The sequence below is a fragment of the Petaurus breviceps genome, unplaced genomic scaffold (assembly GCF_028583685.1).
Source record: "Petaurus breviceps papuanus isolate PSGF00001 unplaced genomic scaffold, PetGlider_PUasm1.0 126, whole genome shotgun sequence".
Classification (NCBI taxonomy): Eukaryota; Metazoa; Chordata; class Mammalia; order Diprotodontia; family Petauridae; genus Petaurus; species Petaurus breviceps.
In genome coordinates this window covers 75,997,657-76,015,429 of record NW_027185655.1, presented here as the reverse complement: position 1 = coordinate 76,015,429, position 17,773 = coordinate 75,997,657, and the positions used below count along the sequence as shown (strand labels likewise).

General features: G+C 40.5%; 1 protein-coding gene and 1 long non-coding RNA gene across 5 annotated transcripts in view; one reads left to right on the top strand and one right to left on the bottom strand.

The window, feature by feature from the left end:
• LOC138168155 (uncharacterized) overlaps positions 1-10,419 on the top strand; it is a 44,176-nt gene extending 33,757 nt beyond the window's left edge. The window contains exons 3-4 of the long non-coding RNA XR_011170043.1: positions 4,829-4,985; positions 7,829-10,419. This is a non-coding gene — a long non-coding RNA (uncharacterized lncRNA). The remainder of the gene's footprint in view (positions 1-4,828; positions 4,986-7,828) is intronic.
• SH3RF1 (SH3 domain containing ring finger 1) overlaps positions 1-17,773 on the bottom strand; it is a 243,384-nt gene that overhangs the window by 8,501 nt on the left and 217,110 nt on the right. For all 4 annotated transcript variants that reach the window (XM_069097176.1, XM_069097183.1, XM_069097189.1 and 1 more), the window contains 3 exons: positions 13,566-13,825; positions 10,427-10,776; positions 6,115-6,452 (listed from right to left, as the gene is read on the bottom strand). In XM_069097176.1, the coding sequence (XP_068953277.1) occupies positions 6,115-6,452; positions 10,427-10,776; positions 13,566-13,825 (948 nt within the window). The remainder of the gene's footprint in view (positions 1-6,114; positions 6,453-10,426; positions 10,777-13,565; positions 13,826-17,773) is intronic.

The following is a 17,773-nucleotide window of genomic DNA, read 5'->3' as shown; positions in this document are numbered from 1 at the left end:
TCCGCAGTACTTTGTTTCAGCTTTCCCTCATTTCAACTCTCTAAATTACTTCTTCTCAACCCCTCTTTAAAAGTCCAAACGTCTTCTTCTATGCTTTCATCAATTTTCCATTTTTCTGCCTTTAGGATACAGAACAGTTTCAGGCCTCTTTCCCTCAGACTCCTTGGCAAACACAAAGGAATCCTTTTGTTACTCAGAGAATTCTCTACTGACACCAATATCCTCCAACACACTTCAAAGTTCATCTTTCCTTCCTACAAGATCACTTAAGTCTTTCCATCTTGTGCCTGCCTCTATTCAATGAGAGCCACATTTCCCTTTGACCTTAGCCTTAGGGGATAAGTTAGTACCTAAGAGGTAAAGTTAGATCCTTTCTCATTATCCTTTTGTCTAGCTACCTAATCATCTAATCATTCAGTGGGTATGGGTTCGGAAAGTCTAGAATCAGCAGAGATCTGGGCTGGAATTCTCCTTAACAGCTGTGTGGTCTTCCCTATGTCACCTTTCCTTTCTGAAGCTCAGTTTCACCATTAGTAAAATAAAGCTAATCATAATTTTAACCTAGTAGGGTTGGCTGTGAGAAAAGTTCTTTGTGAACCTCATACAGGTGTGAGATACAATAATGTATACATGCTAACATGTATCACATGATGCATACATATAGTACATGTATATATATTTATAAATGCATACATATGCATGTATAGTATATAAACATACATCTAGATATGAGAGAGAAAGGGGGTGGGGGAAGAAAGAATGAGAAGGGGGGGTGCAGTATGGCATAGCATATAGAGCACTGCACAGAGTCTGAAAAACCTGTGTTTGAATCTTATTTCAGACACCTTAATAGCTGTGACCCTGGAAAAATCAATTACCCTCTCTGAGACTTAGTTCTCTTCATCCATAAAATGGGGATAATGACTGCAGCTATTATACAGGTTTGTTTCGAAATAATGTATGCAATACTCTTTGAGAACCCTAAAATTTCACATTTAGGGGCAGCTAGGTGGTGCAGTGAGTAGAGCGCCGTCCCCGGAATCAGGAGGATCCGAGTTCGGTTCCAGCCTCAGACACTTAATACCCACACACAAAAAAAACTAGCCGTGTAACCTTGGGCAAGTTATTTAACCCCAATTGCCTTCCAAAAGGCCAAAAAAAAAAAATTCACATTCAGTTAATTATGATGATTATATATATGCATTGTCTTTTATTATACTCGGAATTATATAATAAATTCTGTTTTCTGTAATTCTATCAATTGGAAGAACTATTCATTAGTATTCCATATTTTACTAAAATAGTGATAATTGATATGTATATGATGATTCTGAGGTCCTGGAATATCACAAAATCATATCCTATGTTTTAAGGCCATAAGATCTTAAATCTAGAGCTAGAAGGGACTTTGAAAATTATCTAGTACAACCTCGTTCAATTTGCAAGGCCTAACTTTGAACCCACATTCTCTGACTTGGAATTTAGCATTCTTTCCATTGAAATTTACATGCTCCTTTGTAAATGCCTCCTAAATCAAGCCACTCTTGTATTTATTCTTCTCTTGGTTTTAGTGTCAAATACTTTATAAGATATATATATATATATATATATATATATATATATATATATATTCATTCTATTTCTCTGAAATAGTTAAAGGCAGCCAGAGTCACTGGGTCTGGAGTCAGGAAGACCTGAGTTCAAATCCAGCCTCAGACACTTTCCTAGCTGTGTGACCCAGGAAGTCACTTAGTCTCTGATTGCCTGACAAAATGGATCTACTAGAGAATGAAATGGCAAACTACTCCAGTATCTTTGTCAATGGGTCAAGAAGGGTTGTACATAACTGAAAGAACTTAACAACAAAATTTCTCCAAAAAATTTAAACCCCATGTTGTTATACATAGTAACTTTCTGTTGTCCAGAATGGCCCATCCCCAGTTTATGATATCCCCTAGTTTATGATATTCCTTCCCCCCCCCACATTTTCCCTACTGCTCCAGGTGTTTTGTTATTGTCCAGTAAGGTAGAATTGAGCACTCAGCTAAAGCTCATTATCATCATTGTATAAATCAAGTCTGAAAAGTTACTTATTAAAGCAGTATTATTTAAAGATCCTCCTCTAAATGGATGCATTTTTTTAAGAGAAGAAGTTGGACAGGAATTTTCCCCAACATCCCCTTTGCCACTGCTGAAAAGAAATTAAGTCATATAAAAATTTTGCCCATGGATTAAATTGTGCCTATGACCATCTGCCCAATGATTAAATTATTTATGTGTTTCATCAGATGGGACTCCCAATCTCCCCCAAAACCCTTTGCCTATCTGAGTAACAGATTTCTACATCGCAGCACATTGAAACAGCAGGGACTTGATGTTAGACATGAGCTAGTGAGAGAGGAAACAGGATGAAATGTAGGCAGTGCAGAGATCCAGGACATCTGGCAACAAAAAAAAAGGAAACTGAGAAGGGGGTAGGAATTTGTGCTTGAGTCACTCAGAGTCCAAGGAGATTTCTGGGCATGGTAACATACCACCTAAAACATCCACAAAAATACAGAGAAAAGAAGCAATGCCCTTAGGTTGTGAAAGACATAGCATGGACCAAGGAATGACCCATGGAATGAAACCAAGACAAACTCCCTGCGGCCAAAGGGGAATGTTCACAAGTAGCCGGTTCAGGGATGGGAAGGTTTGTCCTTGGAAGGCAGAAGGGAAGAGAGAAGCATCAAAGTAAAAAGTCAGGGTAGACCTCCATTGAGTTTGATTAAAACCATAATAGATGAGGGAAATAAGTAAAGTTTCTTCCTGCTGAGAAAGAACAATTTGGAAGATAACGTTTCTTTTTGACCATCGTTTTCACAAGGGTTAGATTTACACCAACCCCCCCTTTCAGACTGCTCACTCACTCTGAATACCATCAAAGATATGTTAGTAAATCACTGCCCCTACTTAACAAGTCACACAGGCTGCTGATCTTTTCCTTCGAGTTCTTTTGTGCAGATTTATGCTCCAGAACATGGGGCACATGGTCAGTATTCAGCTTCTGCCTAAATATACCTACATATTCCTATGTCCTCCAATCCATCAAGGGGATGGGAAAGTCACTGTTAAGTTGGGTGCCTTTGAACAAAGAACCATACTCTTTATAGTACAAATGCAAACAGTAAAATTATGTTTATTTTGAATACATTTTGCATGTATGAGGTAGCTAGAGAGGGCAGTGGATGGAGCACTGGGTCTGTAATTAGAAAGATCTGAGTTCAAATACAGCCTCAGGCCATTTACTAGTTGTGTGACTTAGGGCAAGGGTTGTATTATTTAACTCTGTGCTTCAATTTCTTTACCTATAAATGCTAGCTATAAGTTATAATTATACTTTATTATATATATATTTATACTGTGACATTTAAAAAGCTCAGGAGACAGTTTCTGGGTAATTAATCATTTTATTAATAATGCTAGTATGTTATTAATAAAAGAGGTCGGTGGCACTCTTGATTGCCAAAGAACCCTAATGGCAGTGGGCTCACAGTTTATATGCTCTCAGAAGAGTGGGCATTCCTGAGGGTGGCAATCAATTCTGACTGGCTAAAAATTAATGAGAAAGAATGAATATTACAATAAGAGGTGAGCTGTATTACAAAGAGGGAATTGGGGTATGTGACCCTGAGCACCCAAATAATGGTCAAAGAGACTTATCAATTTCCACATTTTCCTAGGCCTGTTGGAGTAAAACACAAAGAGCAAGAATCCACCCATTTGCCTAAACTTAGAATTTCTTTTACTGTCTTTGATTAGATATTAGCCAGGGTAAGTCTTTGCCCAAGACTTCCCACAATGGTTGATTTCTGGATGAGGAAGTAGAAAAGGGGAAAAACCCTGGTCCTAATTCAATAATTAGCTATTATTTCTAACAATACTTTGAATAGTATATATTATACTCACTATACACACATATGTATATATATGTATGTATATTGTTTCCCTTAATAATCTTTGAGGAGAGTGGCTGGGGTTTTTTTGTGTTTGTGGATCCCCAGCACCTAGCACAACTCCTGACACAGAGAAGGCATTTAATGCTTGTTGACTGACTGATATCCTCAACTGTAAAATGAAGAAATGGGGCCAGATGTATTCTGAGGTCCCTTTTAGCTCTAGACCTATGATCCTGCAATACCTGGTACCTCACAGGGTTGTCACAAAGACCAAATGAGAAAGTGTTATGTGAAATATTTTGTAACCCTCAATGTACTACTATACGTTGTCAACTGGGTGGCCTGGTAGATAGTGTGCTGGGTCTGGAGTCAGAAAAACCTGAGTTTAAATCCTGCCTCAGACACTGACTAGCTATGTGACCTGAACAATTCACTTAACCTCTGCTTGCTTCAGTTTCTTCAGCCGCAGAATGGGGATAATAATAGCACCTACCTCCCAGGGTTGTTATGAGGAGAAAATGACATAATATTTGTAAAGCAGGGTAGGTAGGTGCCACAGATAGAGTGCTGGCCTGGAGTCAGAAAGACCTGAGTTCAAATCTGGCCTCAGATACTACCTATGTGATCCTGGGCAAGCCCCTTAACTCTATCTGCCTCAGTTTCCTCATCTGTAAAGTGAGCTGGAAAAGGAAATGGCAAACTACTCCAAGTGTCTTTGCCAAGAAAACCCCAAATAGGGTCACAAAGAGTCGGTCATGACTGAAAAATGACCGGACAACAACAGTAAATCTGTAGTTTGCAAACCTTAAAGTGCTACATTAATGTCATTATTATTACTTATACTACAAATACTAGTTATTTTTATAAACATACCTCTCATAATTCCACAGGCCTGAAAATAATTTTGAACCAATAAAAGAGGAATACTGAACCCCCACAGGTGAATTTTACATATATGAGGAATGCATGACTTATGATAAAAACAGGTACTGTGTGAGGAAAAGAACATTTCACGAGGCAACTCAACAGATGACAGTTCAACATATGGTGAGTATATTTATGTTCCAGTAAATGTTGTGCCTATTTTCAGGGTATCGGAGAATGCTGGCTTTCCTCCCACTAGGCAACAACAATATTTCATTTTGGAGTTTCTATGTCCCTAGTAGATGATATCTGTCTTGCTAAAAATAATTCATCTCCCAACATACTCTGGTGCAACTAAGCGGCTATGTCAAAAGACAATTGTTCGTTCTTGTAGCGATTAATCAATCCCAGAGCAGTTCCAATAACTTTCATTTTCTTCTGAGTATAACTGAACTGAATCACTGGGTCAGGAGGAGGAGATAAAATTATCTGGGAAACCATGGTAAGTTAGCCACATGCTTCTGGCAGAGGAATCATCGAAAAGCAATGTTCTAGGTTGACAAAAGGCTTCAGCTGCTTCCTAATGAGTAGTACTGATACAAACCATTGCTACTCCTCGCAGCCCTGTCAAAAGCTATGAGTAAAAATCCCAATCAGACTGATAGTCTTAAGGCTCACAAAGCACTTCTCCGAATTTGTTTTGCTTGACTTTGGAGATTTGTTCCCCAAGAGAGGAAAGGTGGGAGGGAGAGAAAACAAAGGCTTTCTAATTGAACAAAAAAAACAAACAAAAACACCTACTTTATCGGCTGCTAGGAACCACTAAGTGGCACAGTGAATAGAGCACTAGGTCCATAGTCAGGAAGACCAATGCTCAAATTCAGCCTCAGACCCTTATCAGCTGTATGACCCCTGGCAAATCACCTAACCTGTCTGCCTCAGTTTCCTCAACTGCAAAATGGGGACAACAGGAGCACCCACCTCCCAGGGTTACTGTGAGGACCAAATGAGAAAATATTTGTAAAGTGCTTAGCACAGTGCCTGGCACATAGTGGAGGGGTTGGGGGGAATCTTGCAGCCTTGATGCCACATGTGGCCTTCTAGGTCCTTGGATATGGCCTTTTTACTAAGTCCAAGTTTCACAGAACAAATTTCTTTAATTGGGGTGATTTGTTCTGTGGAATGTGTGCCAAAGGGTTGCACTTGAGGACCTAGAGGGCTACATGTGACCTGGAGGTTAAAGATTCCCCACCTCTGTAAGGAGACACTTAATAAATGCTTATTTTCTTCTGCAGTAACCCCTAAAACTCACCTTTCACAGACTACAGGCCTTGACTCATTCAGGACAAGACCCAAGGAGGAACAGGGTTGCCTTGGGGGTGGAGCAATGGGAACATTGGCATCCAGTGAGCTTGTCTTCCTGTGAAGTGCCTCTAGGACTGCTGACGTTGGGCTGTCCCCATCCACGGGACAGGACCCAGCTCTACCATGACTGCCTCTTGCAGGGAGCTCAGGCCCCATAGCCCCTTGCAGGGCCAGCTCCGACGGACCCTGTTCCACTTCCAGAGTTGGGGAGGCTGGAGGAGAAGCTCGAGGTTTCCGTTTGGTGGAGGCACCAGAAAGCAACTTCAGCAGACTTCTCCTTTCCTTCTGTAACAGACATATTAGTTTTAGTCTGGCATTATGTTTACTCTTATAATCAAAGAATCATAGGATTATAGAGGGTAAGTAGATAGAGTGCTGGGCTTCCTGAATTCAAATTCTCAGACACTTACTAGCTATGTGACCCTGGGCAAGTCACTTCACCATCTTTGCCTCAGTTTCCTCATCTGTAAAATGAGCTGGAGAAGGAAATAGCAAACAACTGCAGTATCTTTGTCAAGAAAACCCCAAATGGGGTCACACAGAGTTGGACATGACCAAAAAGACTTAATAACAATAACAAAATTTATAAATTGAGAGCTAGAAAAGACCTCAAAGGTTATCTGGTCTAATCCTCTCCCTTTCCAGATGAGGAAAATTAGGTCTAAGTGACTTGCCAAAGGTCACATGGGCAGTGTCAGATGTGGGATATGAACCTGGGTCCTCTGACTCCAATCCCAGCAATTTCTACCATACTACACTGGCCTGCAGGATCTGCTAGTTCTCATTCCCTGTGTATGTATGTCTTTTATTTGCCTCTGAGCTCTCTCTCTCTCTCTCTCTCTCTCTCTCTCCACATGTAATTTAGTATTAAACATGTCAATTACCAAGGGACTTATGGTCTTTTTGCAGGATTTTCCATGTCCTTTACTTCTTCTTTCTCCTGATTTTGGCCATTTGGTCACTCATTAGATTCTTATTCCTATAAAGTATTCCTTAATTTAGGCATTATTCACGAAGTCAACTATAAAATTCCACATTGGCTTGCATTTATTTGATTATATTTATGCCATTTACTTCTCATGTGGCAGAATTAAAAGCTTGGGTCCTGGAGATCAAGGTGTGTGTGTGTGTTGTGTGTGTGTGTCCTCCATAAGCCCAACACTACAAAATGTAAACAGGAGCTGAATTTTAAAAGACTGATCTCTGTTCAAAGCAAATTCTAAACTCTGAGATCACTATTCTTGAAAAAGGGGACAAACCATTTTTAACAAGTCCTCCTAATTACAACTCCTCTGTGGATTTCTCAGGAAATTATTTTTAGATGAAATAATGTTTTTTCAGGCAAGTTTTTTCTTCAGGGGATTTAATGGTGTGACTGGCATTTGAATTGAAAAAAACTATTAAGGACAGAAACTAGCATCAGGCAGGAAGTACCTTTCATGCATTAAAGAGGAATATTGAATACCAAATACAGCAAACTTTCAATTAGCTAGGAGGAAAGGGCAGCATGAAAACTGAAGTCAATCCCTCCAAACCTCTCATTTTACCAAGTCCTTGTTCCTCCCTTCCCAACCCAAACTGCTAAACATCAGTGTTAATAACAATGTCATTTTACAGGGCTGTTGATTTCCCTTTTATTTCCTTTCTTGCTTTCAAGCTAGGTTGAGAAACTAGAAGACAGATAGAAATCCAGAGCCATGGACTGTTTCCAGATTGAATAACTGATCACCAAACAGTCAAGAATTCTCAAATTTTGAGTGAAGAATGTACCCAATTCAATTCAATGAAATAAACATTTTGCCCCCTGTAAAGTGAGACTGAAATAAATCCAGGGCGTGGTCTTTCCTTGGTGTACATGAAAGTAAAAAAGCTTTTATGACAACTATGTTTCAGTGTAAATTTGATTCCTCTGTAATTCCCAGTATTTCATTTTACACACATAAAAACATTATTCTGGCTTCACTAGGCTGCCCTGGGAGTCTATGACACAGAAAAAATTAAGAACCACTCCCCCTAGGATACTACTGTGCTGTAAGAAATGATGAGCAGGTTGATTTTAGAAAAACATGGAAAAACCTGAATGAAATAACAAAGAGTAAAATGAGCAGAACAAAGGGAATGCTGTATAAGGTAACAGCAATATTGCCTGAAGAACAACTGTGAAAGACTATGTTATTCTGAGTATTATAGATACTTGAGTTGATTTGAATCAACTACAAAGGAACTATGAAGAAAGATGCTATCCACCTCCAGAGAAAGAACTGATAAATAGAATTATGCATAGTATGGTTTTACATACACACACATACATATATACATACATGTGTACACATATATTATAATTGTGGTGGTGGGGAGTGGGGGTGAAACTTCAGAACTTAAAATGTAACAAAAAAATAAATAAAATTACAAAAGAAGAAGAAAAAAAAGAGCAACCACTCCCCAATTGCTTCTCCCTTGGTCTTGATGATCTTGAAGATGGATTTTTTTTTTTTAAAGCAATCGGGGTTAAGTAACTTGCTCAAGGTTACATGGCCAGTTATTATTTCTGGGTGTGGTGCTGAGTATCTGAGCCCGGGATTCGGTTTCCAGGTCTTCTCAACACTGGAGCCGGTGCTCTTACTTGCTGTGCTACCTAGCCTCCCTAAGATGGATTTTTTAAAACCTGTTTTAAGCCCTGCAGACCCCAAGAACAGCATCACAAGAGAACTGAAAACTTCAGAAGACTAGATGGGGAAAATGGCCTACTTTTGCTAGAACTGCCTCTTAACATAAAAAAATCTGTTCCTTTTATCAAGGATGGTGATCTAAGAATTTAGAATTTACTAAATTTGAACAAGATAAGTCTTTTAAAATTCAGTTCCCATTTACATTTGCTACTGTTGGATTTAGGGGAAAACAAACAACAAAACTTAAAATCTAGATCCTCAAGACATGTTCTGTCTGAAGGACAGCTGCTAGCAGAGGCATGGGAGGTGCAGTGATGACTTGGCAGCCCTGGCGGGCCTTCCTTAGGAGAATTAAAGGGGTACAATATGCCACGGGGACAAGAGGTCAGCTTTAAGATGGCAAGGGACAAAAAACTGGGAGAAATGAAAAGCATTTGGGCAAAAATGTCTCACGGAGACATTTTCATGCCAGTAGAAGTTGACATTGTGGAACACCAAGGGAGCTGTCAAAGGCTGAGCTTCCTTTGGCTTTCTGGAAGATTCTCTATTGCAGATGTAAGACCACCATTTGGTTTTGTCAGTCAGCAACAACAGATCTTGAAATGCCTTTTCTAAACCTTCGAATCTAAGCTACAACAATAAATCTTCTTTAAAAAGTATTCACACAGTATGAAATACTAGTCTTGGGACTTAGCTTCATGCAGTTAGTTATAAAGACCAAACCAATACTGATCTGCTTTATTCATAAACTCTCATGTTAACCTTGCAACCAAATATTAACTTTTTAGTAGGCTATGAGGTTTATTCCCTCATAAACTACTGTTTACAGGTATACCTAACAATTTAAACAGACCCATGTACATTAGCAAAGAACCAGATGTCTGAGAGTTCAATTGTGCCCTGGGGCTGATGCGAGCTATACTGGGACAAACTTATAAAATGTTCATTAAGAGTCACTGTAATGATTCAATTTTTTTTGTCTTTTTCTGGAAGGCGGAAGGCAGGGCAATTGGGGTTAAGTAACTTGCCCAAGGTCACACAGCTAGTAAGTGTCAAGTGTCTGAGGCCGGATTTGAACTCCTGACTCCAGAGCCGGTGCTCTATTCACTGTGCTACCTGGTTGCCCCTAATGATTCATTTTTGCTGTCAGTCACTTCCTTATTTGGAATTTATCTACCCCCACCCAACACCCAACACACACACATTGTCTCGTACATATTATCATGTACGTTTAAGTGCTATATTCCTCACCCCACCCTTCAAGTGAAAGATCCAGGGACGATTTTAAATAAACTTAAATAAATGCTCGTTGCATCGGACTGAATTGGCTCCAAGAAGTTAATTTTCCATTTAAATCTTCTTTCAGACCAAAGATCACCTAGCCACCTTCTTCATTTAGCTGATAAGGAAAACAAGTATGCAGCAGGATCAGAATTTAATCTTAGGACCTCTGACTGACTTTAAATCTGACGTGTTTTCCATAGAACAGTAAGATGAGAAGTGAGCAACAGAAAAGTGGAAAAGGAAGAGAACTAAGTGACTCAGATGATCAGTCCTTGACAAGAGAGAGGAAGAGGATGCTGGTCCCACCTTGCTATCCTTGTCTGATTTGGTGGCAAGGATACTTGCACCAGCAGATAATGCATTCTCAGGAGAAGCAGAGGGTCCAGGGAGGGCTGTCCCTGCCTGACCACTCATTTCTGTCTCCAGAGATGTGGCAGGGATGTCAGGGGAGTTCAAGGAAGCAGTTGCCGCACAGGCCAGTGGCACAGTTGGCCGGCTGAGGTTGACAGCAGCAGCCACATAGGCAGTAGAGTTCGGAATTGGAGGCTGAGGTTGCTGATGGGGTAGGATCACAGTTGCAGGGCCGAGGCAGGCTGAATTCTGCACCTGAATGGGTGTCACTGCAGCTGTGGGGCGTTCCTGGTTGTGAACAGCAACTAGTAGAGAGGGGAGGAAACACAAATCTTTAATTTTCTAATAAACATTACTTGTCAGGATGAGTCACTCCATTGTAACAGAACATGATAAACGTTTGCTATTTTGTAATAAGGCTCTATGGTGGAGGCTTCAAAGTGTTTTGTCTCAGTCAAATACTAGGAAAGGCATTTCCAATTAGAGGTCAGTCTTTCAAAGGTCAGATTTTTTGTTATCCAGGGGCCCTCTGTTCAGCTAACATCTAATCCTCTAAGAAGACAGGTAAGATTTTCATGATACCAGTGCCACTGGAGACAACTTTTTATGGATCTTACTAACCAAGATTGGCAGCACCATATTCCAAGCACTAGGCCTGAAAGTCAGAAAGATTCGAGTTCAAATCTACTTCAGACACATACTAGCTATAGGACACAGTGTTAAGTACCTTAACCTCTGCTTACCTCAGTTTCCTCAGCAGTGAAATGAGAATAATAACAGCACCTACTTCCCAGAGTTGTTGTGAACATCAAATGAGATAACACTGTGCTTAGCACAATGCTGGGTACATAGCAGGCTTAATAAATGCTTATTCTTTTCCCCTTTGAGGGAACTGAGGGGATTGGGACAGCAAGTAGCTAATTGTGGGAACTGAGTGAACCACACTGACTCCCTCTTGTTACTCAATTCTAGAGCTAGCTCAGTTCCCTTTCTATTCAATTACAGATCTAGTCCAACTTCTGTCCTGTATGAAAACTTTATTCAATTGTGAGAATTGGAAAAAAATATTATGTGGTTTGAGCCTAGCCCTTTGTAGCTAGGATCACTTCTACCTATTGCTTAGAAACCCTTAACCAAAGACCTAGGTTATGTTGACCAGAAACCCAGATAGATCCAAAGATTGATGCAAGGAATTCTCCTACAATTAATTGTACATCTCAAGTAACCCATATGTCTTATCTAAAATCTGGCCCTGTACTGATCAATCAGTTACTATTTCTATTTTCCTTTGATTGTTCAAAGACATTTGGCTTGAGTGGGATACCTCTTTTTTCTGAATTTGGGGAATTCCACCTATTTGTTCTCTCCCTCCCAATTTGGAAAGTCCCTAATTCTGAGCCAATTAGAAATCAGATTACCTAATATTACAGTTTCCTTTTAATTAATTAGTCTTATTTGATTGCTTTTAATATAGAAAAGTCTGCCTCCCCCTATATTTGGATTCTAGGCCAAAGCTGAGGAGGTCTGCTCCCACTTTGTTAGGAAATTGCCATGCATTGCTTAATAAATCGATATGCTTGCAAGTTTGAACCTTTGTTTCCTCAATCATTTCATCTTCCTCCTGCTACACCCTCTTCTTTTTGTCTCTGAGCTTCAGGTAATTCTCTCAAATCCCACATCTGATAAGTATTAAATGTCTGATTGTGGGCCAGTCCTTCCCCCTTTTAAGTCCCATCAACTCTTTCAAAGCATTTTCTAATACTTATTAGCTGTGAAACCAGGCAAGTCCAATACTCTCTGAGCAAGTCTCTAAACTTTAAGGTAGAGTAAGTTTGCACTCATGCAGGTGGCAGGAGTTTCCAGACCAATGAAACTGAAGGTTTCTGATATACTGCCCAACCAAATACATGATTGTCTGGTTTCTGCCCTTCCTCTTCTCAATTTTTAAAATACCTTTCATTATTTACTCTTAGGCTATTGGGGGCCTCAAAAAGGCGCACTCAAAAGTTTTGTTTTATACTACTGGTGAGTTCTAGGACTCTTGGGGAGTAGGAAGGAATTCTATAGATCCAGGGTAGATGAAAAGGTGGAGAGACCTATTTCTTTTGTAGAATCATGAGAGACAGTCTGGAATCATGGATTGAGAGCTAATCTTGGTGTCAGTAAGACTTGGGTTCAAGTTCAACTTCTGATATACACTAAATCACTTAATCTCTCTCTGTTATGTTCTGTTACAGGGGAGAGATTTTCCTCATCTGGGAATTGCCCAGACCAAGAAAGCCACAGGTTCAATCCCTGTCTCCTATGTGAGAATCATAGGATCACTGGACTTTAAGGTAGACAGGACTTTCAATCAATCAATCAACAAGCATTAATTAAATGACAACTATGTGACAGCATCATGCTAAGTTCTGGGGACAAAGCCTCAAAAGTGCAGGCTCTCAAGAAGCCTACATTCTAATGGGAGAGACAACATGTAAATAAATGCCTATAAAATATATACAGAGTAGATGGAAAGTCACCTTGGGAGGTAATAGTTTTATATTTGTTATATAGTATATTGTTTAAAATTTACAAACGAGATATTTGTAAAGTACTTAGCAGCACAATGACTAGCACATAGTACCTAAATGCTTGCATCCTTCTTCCATCCCCCTTCCCCCCAACCTTAGAGGGGAAGGCTCTAGTGTTTAAAAAAATCATCTAGTCTAACACCCTCAATTTACAGAAAATGAAGTGATCTGCCCCTGATTGCACTGCTAGAATACAAATCAAGCTTGTGTCTAGGTTCCTGGAAACTACACAGTCAGAGAGTTAGCAAGCTTAGTCCCAAGGCAGCAGGGGGTGATTAGCATGATGGGACATGAGACAAAATTACACCTGAGCTTCAGGTCACAGGGGTCTGATATTTCTAGGATCTCAGATCTGTGGATTTGCTGATACAAATGCATATACACCTGGCATAAGCCCAGGCGAGGTGAGGTGGAAGTCCATTTGATTGGCCCGTCTCTGTCTCTACCTCCTAATGTTATTCATGACTTAAAGGTCACACAGCCTTTTCAAAAGGTCAAGCCCCTCACAGTTCCCTCCTTACCTGTACGGACAGCATTTCGAGCTTGATTGACTGTCATCTGCCTGATGATAGGCATCAGAACCTTGGCCTGTGGACTTGTCTGCATGTGGGCTGCTGACACCTCTATGGCAGGCACCACATTGGAACTCCCTGCTACGCCATTCCCCTGGAGTTTCTGGGAAGGCCCTGCTGCAGTGGAGGGACTGACCATGGTCACCACTCGACTTGTCTGGCCAGCAGTAGACACAGAGATTTTAGCTTGGGAAGCACTTGTCACAGATCTGTCAAAATAGAGAAATAATGTTTTAATAGTGAGAAAAAAGAAATAAATGTCAAGGAAGGCCTGCTCACGTAAATAACTGCAGACAGAATCATCTCAAGTGTAAATCTTGATTTGCTCAAGTCAACTCAACTCAATAAACATCTATTAAGTATCTACTATGTACCAGGCACTATGCTGATGCTGCCTTCAAAAAACTTGCATTCTACTGAGAAGAAACAATATGTACAGAGTTAAGTAAATATAACTTACATGCAGTAAATACATATATGGTATACTGTATACTTATGTGACATATGTAACAAATATAATACTAGATTCATAGCTTATTTTATTAATCAAAAAAATTTATTATTTATAGATAATACTATATACAATATATTGTAGATATGTAATACTATATTTATATATCACACAGCAAATACATAATATATGAGACCATATTATACACATATGTATATTTATGTGTTTCTATATGTATGCGTATATGTACTATGTACACACTCTCTCTCTCTCTCTCTCTCTCTCTCTCTCTCTTTGTAGAGTTGGTGGCTACTGAGCTGAGTCTTGAAAGGTCCTAGGGATGACTAGAAGTAGAAATGAGAAAGGTGAACATAATTAGCATGGGGGGATAGACTGGGCAAAGACAGAGGAAGACAATGTAATGCTGTGTACCAGAAATAGTCCAGATAGGGTAAAGCAGCAAGTAAAGAAGTAAGAGGAAGGGGAAAATAACTGTATAGCATCTACTATGCACTAGGCACCATGCTAAATGTTTTACAAATATTGTATTTGATCCACTCACACCCTGGAGAGGTAGGTGCTATTATTGTCTTCATTTTATAGTTGAGGAAACTAAACCAAAGGTGAAGTGATTTGCCCAGGGTCACATAGCTAACAAGTGTCTGAGGCTACATTTGAACTCAGGTCTTCCTGACTTCAATTCCAGTGCTCTATCCATTGTGCCACAGTTGCCTCCAAGTAAATCATCATCATCATGATCATCATTTTTGACAATCAGAAAGGTAGCATGTTTCAGTGGCTAGAAAGCTGTCTTCAGGATGACTGGGTTCAAGACCTCTTAGTGTCATATCCTGCTGGGGGCGGAGCCAAGATGGCGGAGTAGAAGCACCACCTTCCCGCGGCTCCGGCTTCCACCCTCCCCAATCCATGTAAAAAGGGGACTCTAAACAAACTTTGGAGCTGCAGAACACACAAAATGACACAGAAAAGCTAACCTCCCACTGAGGACACCCCGGCAGGCCGGCAGGACTCCAGCACAGCGCGCCGAGCCCAGCTCCATGCCGAGGCTTTAGCCCCAGGGAGGGCCTGACCAGCCGCTGGCCAGAGGGACTCCAGATCAGCAGCAGCTGTGGCTGGTTCCAGATTTATCAACACATAGACACAAAGGACAAAGTGAGAGGTCAGTACAGTCTGGACTTTGGGACCAGTAAGTGGGAGTACGTGGCTTTTACCCCCAGGGCGAAAAGCCGCTGAGACACCGGCACAGCCAGCCAGTGGTGGCGGCTTCAGCTCCTGGCCTGCACAGTGTAAGGGGACCAAGCACCAGTCTGAGGGATAATCCCTCTTGCTTTAACCTGCTTGGATCTGGATCGCAGTCTAGGGTGGAGGTCCTGGTGTGTGTCCAGCTTGCCAGAGCATGTGGAGACCTCAGAGAGGGCACCCATCTAATACCTCCGGCAGCTGAGAAAATCCCAGCATTTGGGATGAAAGCTCCCCTGTCTGGTGGCAGTCTTACTGTGGCAAAAAGCCCAAAAATCAACTAATTGAGTGGCAAAATGAGCAGGCAAAGGAAACAAAGCAGACAGAAGATTCCAACAATACACTCCTATTTTGGGAACAAGAAGGAGCAAGGCATGGAACAGGAGGAAGACAGTGAAGTCAGAACTCCTGCACCAAAAGCTTCAAAGGAAAATATGAGCTGGTTACAGGCCATAGAGGACCTTAAGAAGCAGATAAGAGAAGTGGAGGAAAAATTGGGAAGAGAAATGAGAACAATGCAAGAAAATTATGAAATGAGAGTCAACAGCCTGACTGAGGAAAATAACACCTTAAAAAACAGACTGACTCAAATGGCAAAGGAGGCTCAAAAAGGCAATGAGGAGAAGAATGCCTTGAAAAGTCGAATTTGCCAGATGGAAAAAAAATCTAAAAAGCTCAGTGAGGAGAATCATGGCTTCAGAATTAGATTGGAGCAAATGGAAGCTAATGACTTTATGAGAAATCAAGATGCTGTTAAACAGATCCAAACAAATGAAAGAATAGAAGGCAAAGTGAAATATCTCATGGGAAAAACCACTGACCCGGAAAATAGATCCAGGAAAGATAATTTAAAAATTATTCGACTACCTGAAAGCCATGACCAAAGTAAGAACCTAGAAAGCATCCTCCAGGAAGTTCTCAAAGAAAACTGCCCTGATGTTTTAGTACCAGAGGGCAAAATAGAGGTTGAAAGAATCCACCGATCACCTCCTGAAAAAGATCCCAAAAAGAAAACTCCTAGGAATATTATAGCCAGGTTCCGGAATTCCCAGATTAAGGAGAGAATATTACAAGCAGCCAGGAAGAAACCATTTGAATATTGTGGAAACACAATCAGGATAATCCAGGATCTGGCAGCTTCTACACTGAGGGATTGAAGGGCTTGGAATGTGATATTTCGGAGGTCAAGGGAGCTGGGATTAAAACCAAGAGTAACCTACCCAGCAAAACTGAGTATCATGTTTCAGGGGAAAATATGGTCATTCAGTGGAATAGAGGACTTTCAAGCATACTTGCTGAAAAAACCAGAGTTGAATAGAAAATTTGACATTTAGATACAAGAAGCAAGAGAAGCATGAGAAGGTAAACAGGGAAAAGAAATCATAAGGAACTTATCAAAGTTGAACTATTAACATTCCTACATGGAAAAACAATAATTGTAACTTATGAAACTTTTCTCAGTAGTTGAAGGGATTAGAAATATATCTATATCTATATCTATATATGAGGGTATATGGGCATATGAATACATATGTGAATGTATGTATGTTTACAGGCATACATAGATAGAGGGCACAGGACCAATTTAACAGGAAGGGATGATACTTAAAAGGTGAAATTAAGAGGTGAGAGAGGAATATAATGAGAGGAAATGGGGAGAGACAGAATGGGGTAAACTATCTCATATAGAAGAGGCAAGGGAAAATGGTTTCAGTGGAGGGGAAGAATAGGAAGGCAAAAGGGAATGGGTCAACCTTATTCCCATTGAATCTGGCTTGAGTAAGGAGTGAAATACACACTAAATAGGGGATCTCACCCTACAGGAGAATAGGGGGAGAAAGGGCATGAGAGGGGGAATAATGGAAGAGAGGGCAGGCTGGGGGGGAGGTAAGTTGGAAGCACCCACTTTTGAAAAGGGAGGGGATCAGGGTGGAGAGTGGATAGGGTGGGAGGTGGGATGGGAGGGAGGGAAGTGTAGTCAGTCTTTTACAATATATCTACTATGTTGTTGTTTTGCCTTAGCCACACATGTACAACCTGTTCTGAACTGCTTGTCTTCCCAGTGGAGGTGGGTGATGGGGAAGGAAGGGAATGAATCTGGAATTGAAAGTTTTAAAATCAAATATTCAAATATATATATGTACATAAAAAAGAAGAAATCACATATCCTCAAAATACTGAAATATTGACTCAGAAGTCATAAAGTAGGTTAGCATGGGCAAATAATTCCCTACCAAAAATAAGAGAGCAAGGTAAATTAGTAAAGTGGTCAACCCAGTTTGGTAATATTGAAAAGTAGCCTACAGGGGTGGCTAGGTGGCTCAGTGAATAGAGCACTGGCCCTGGAGCCAGGAAGACCTGAGTTCAAATCTGACCTCAGACACTTAATACTTATTAGCCATGTGACCTTGGGCAAGTCACTTAACCCCAATTGCCCTGCCCCCCC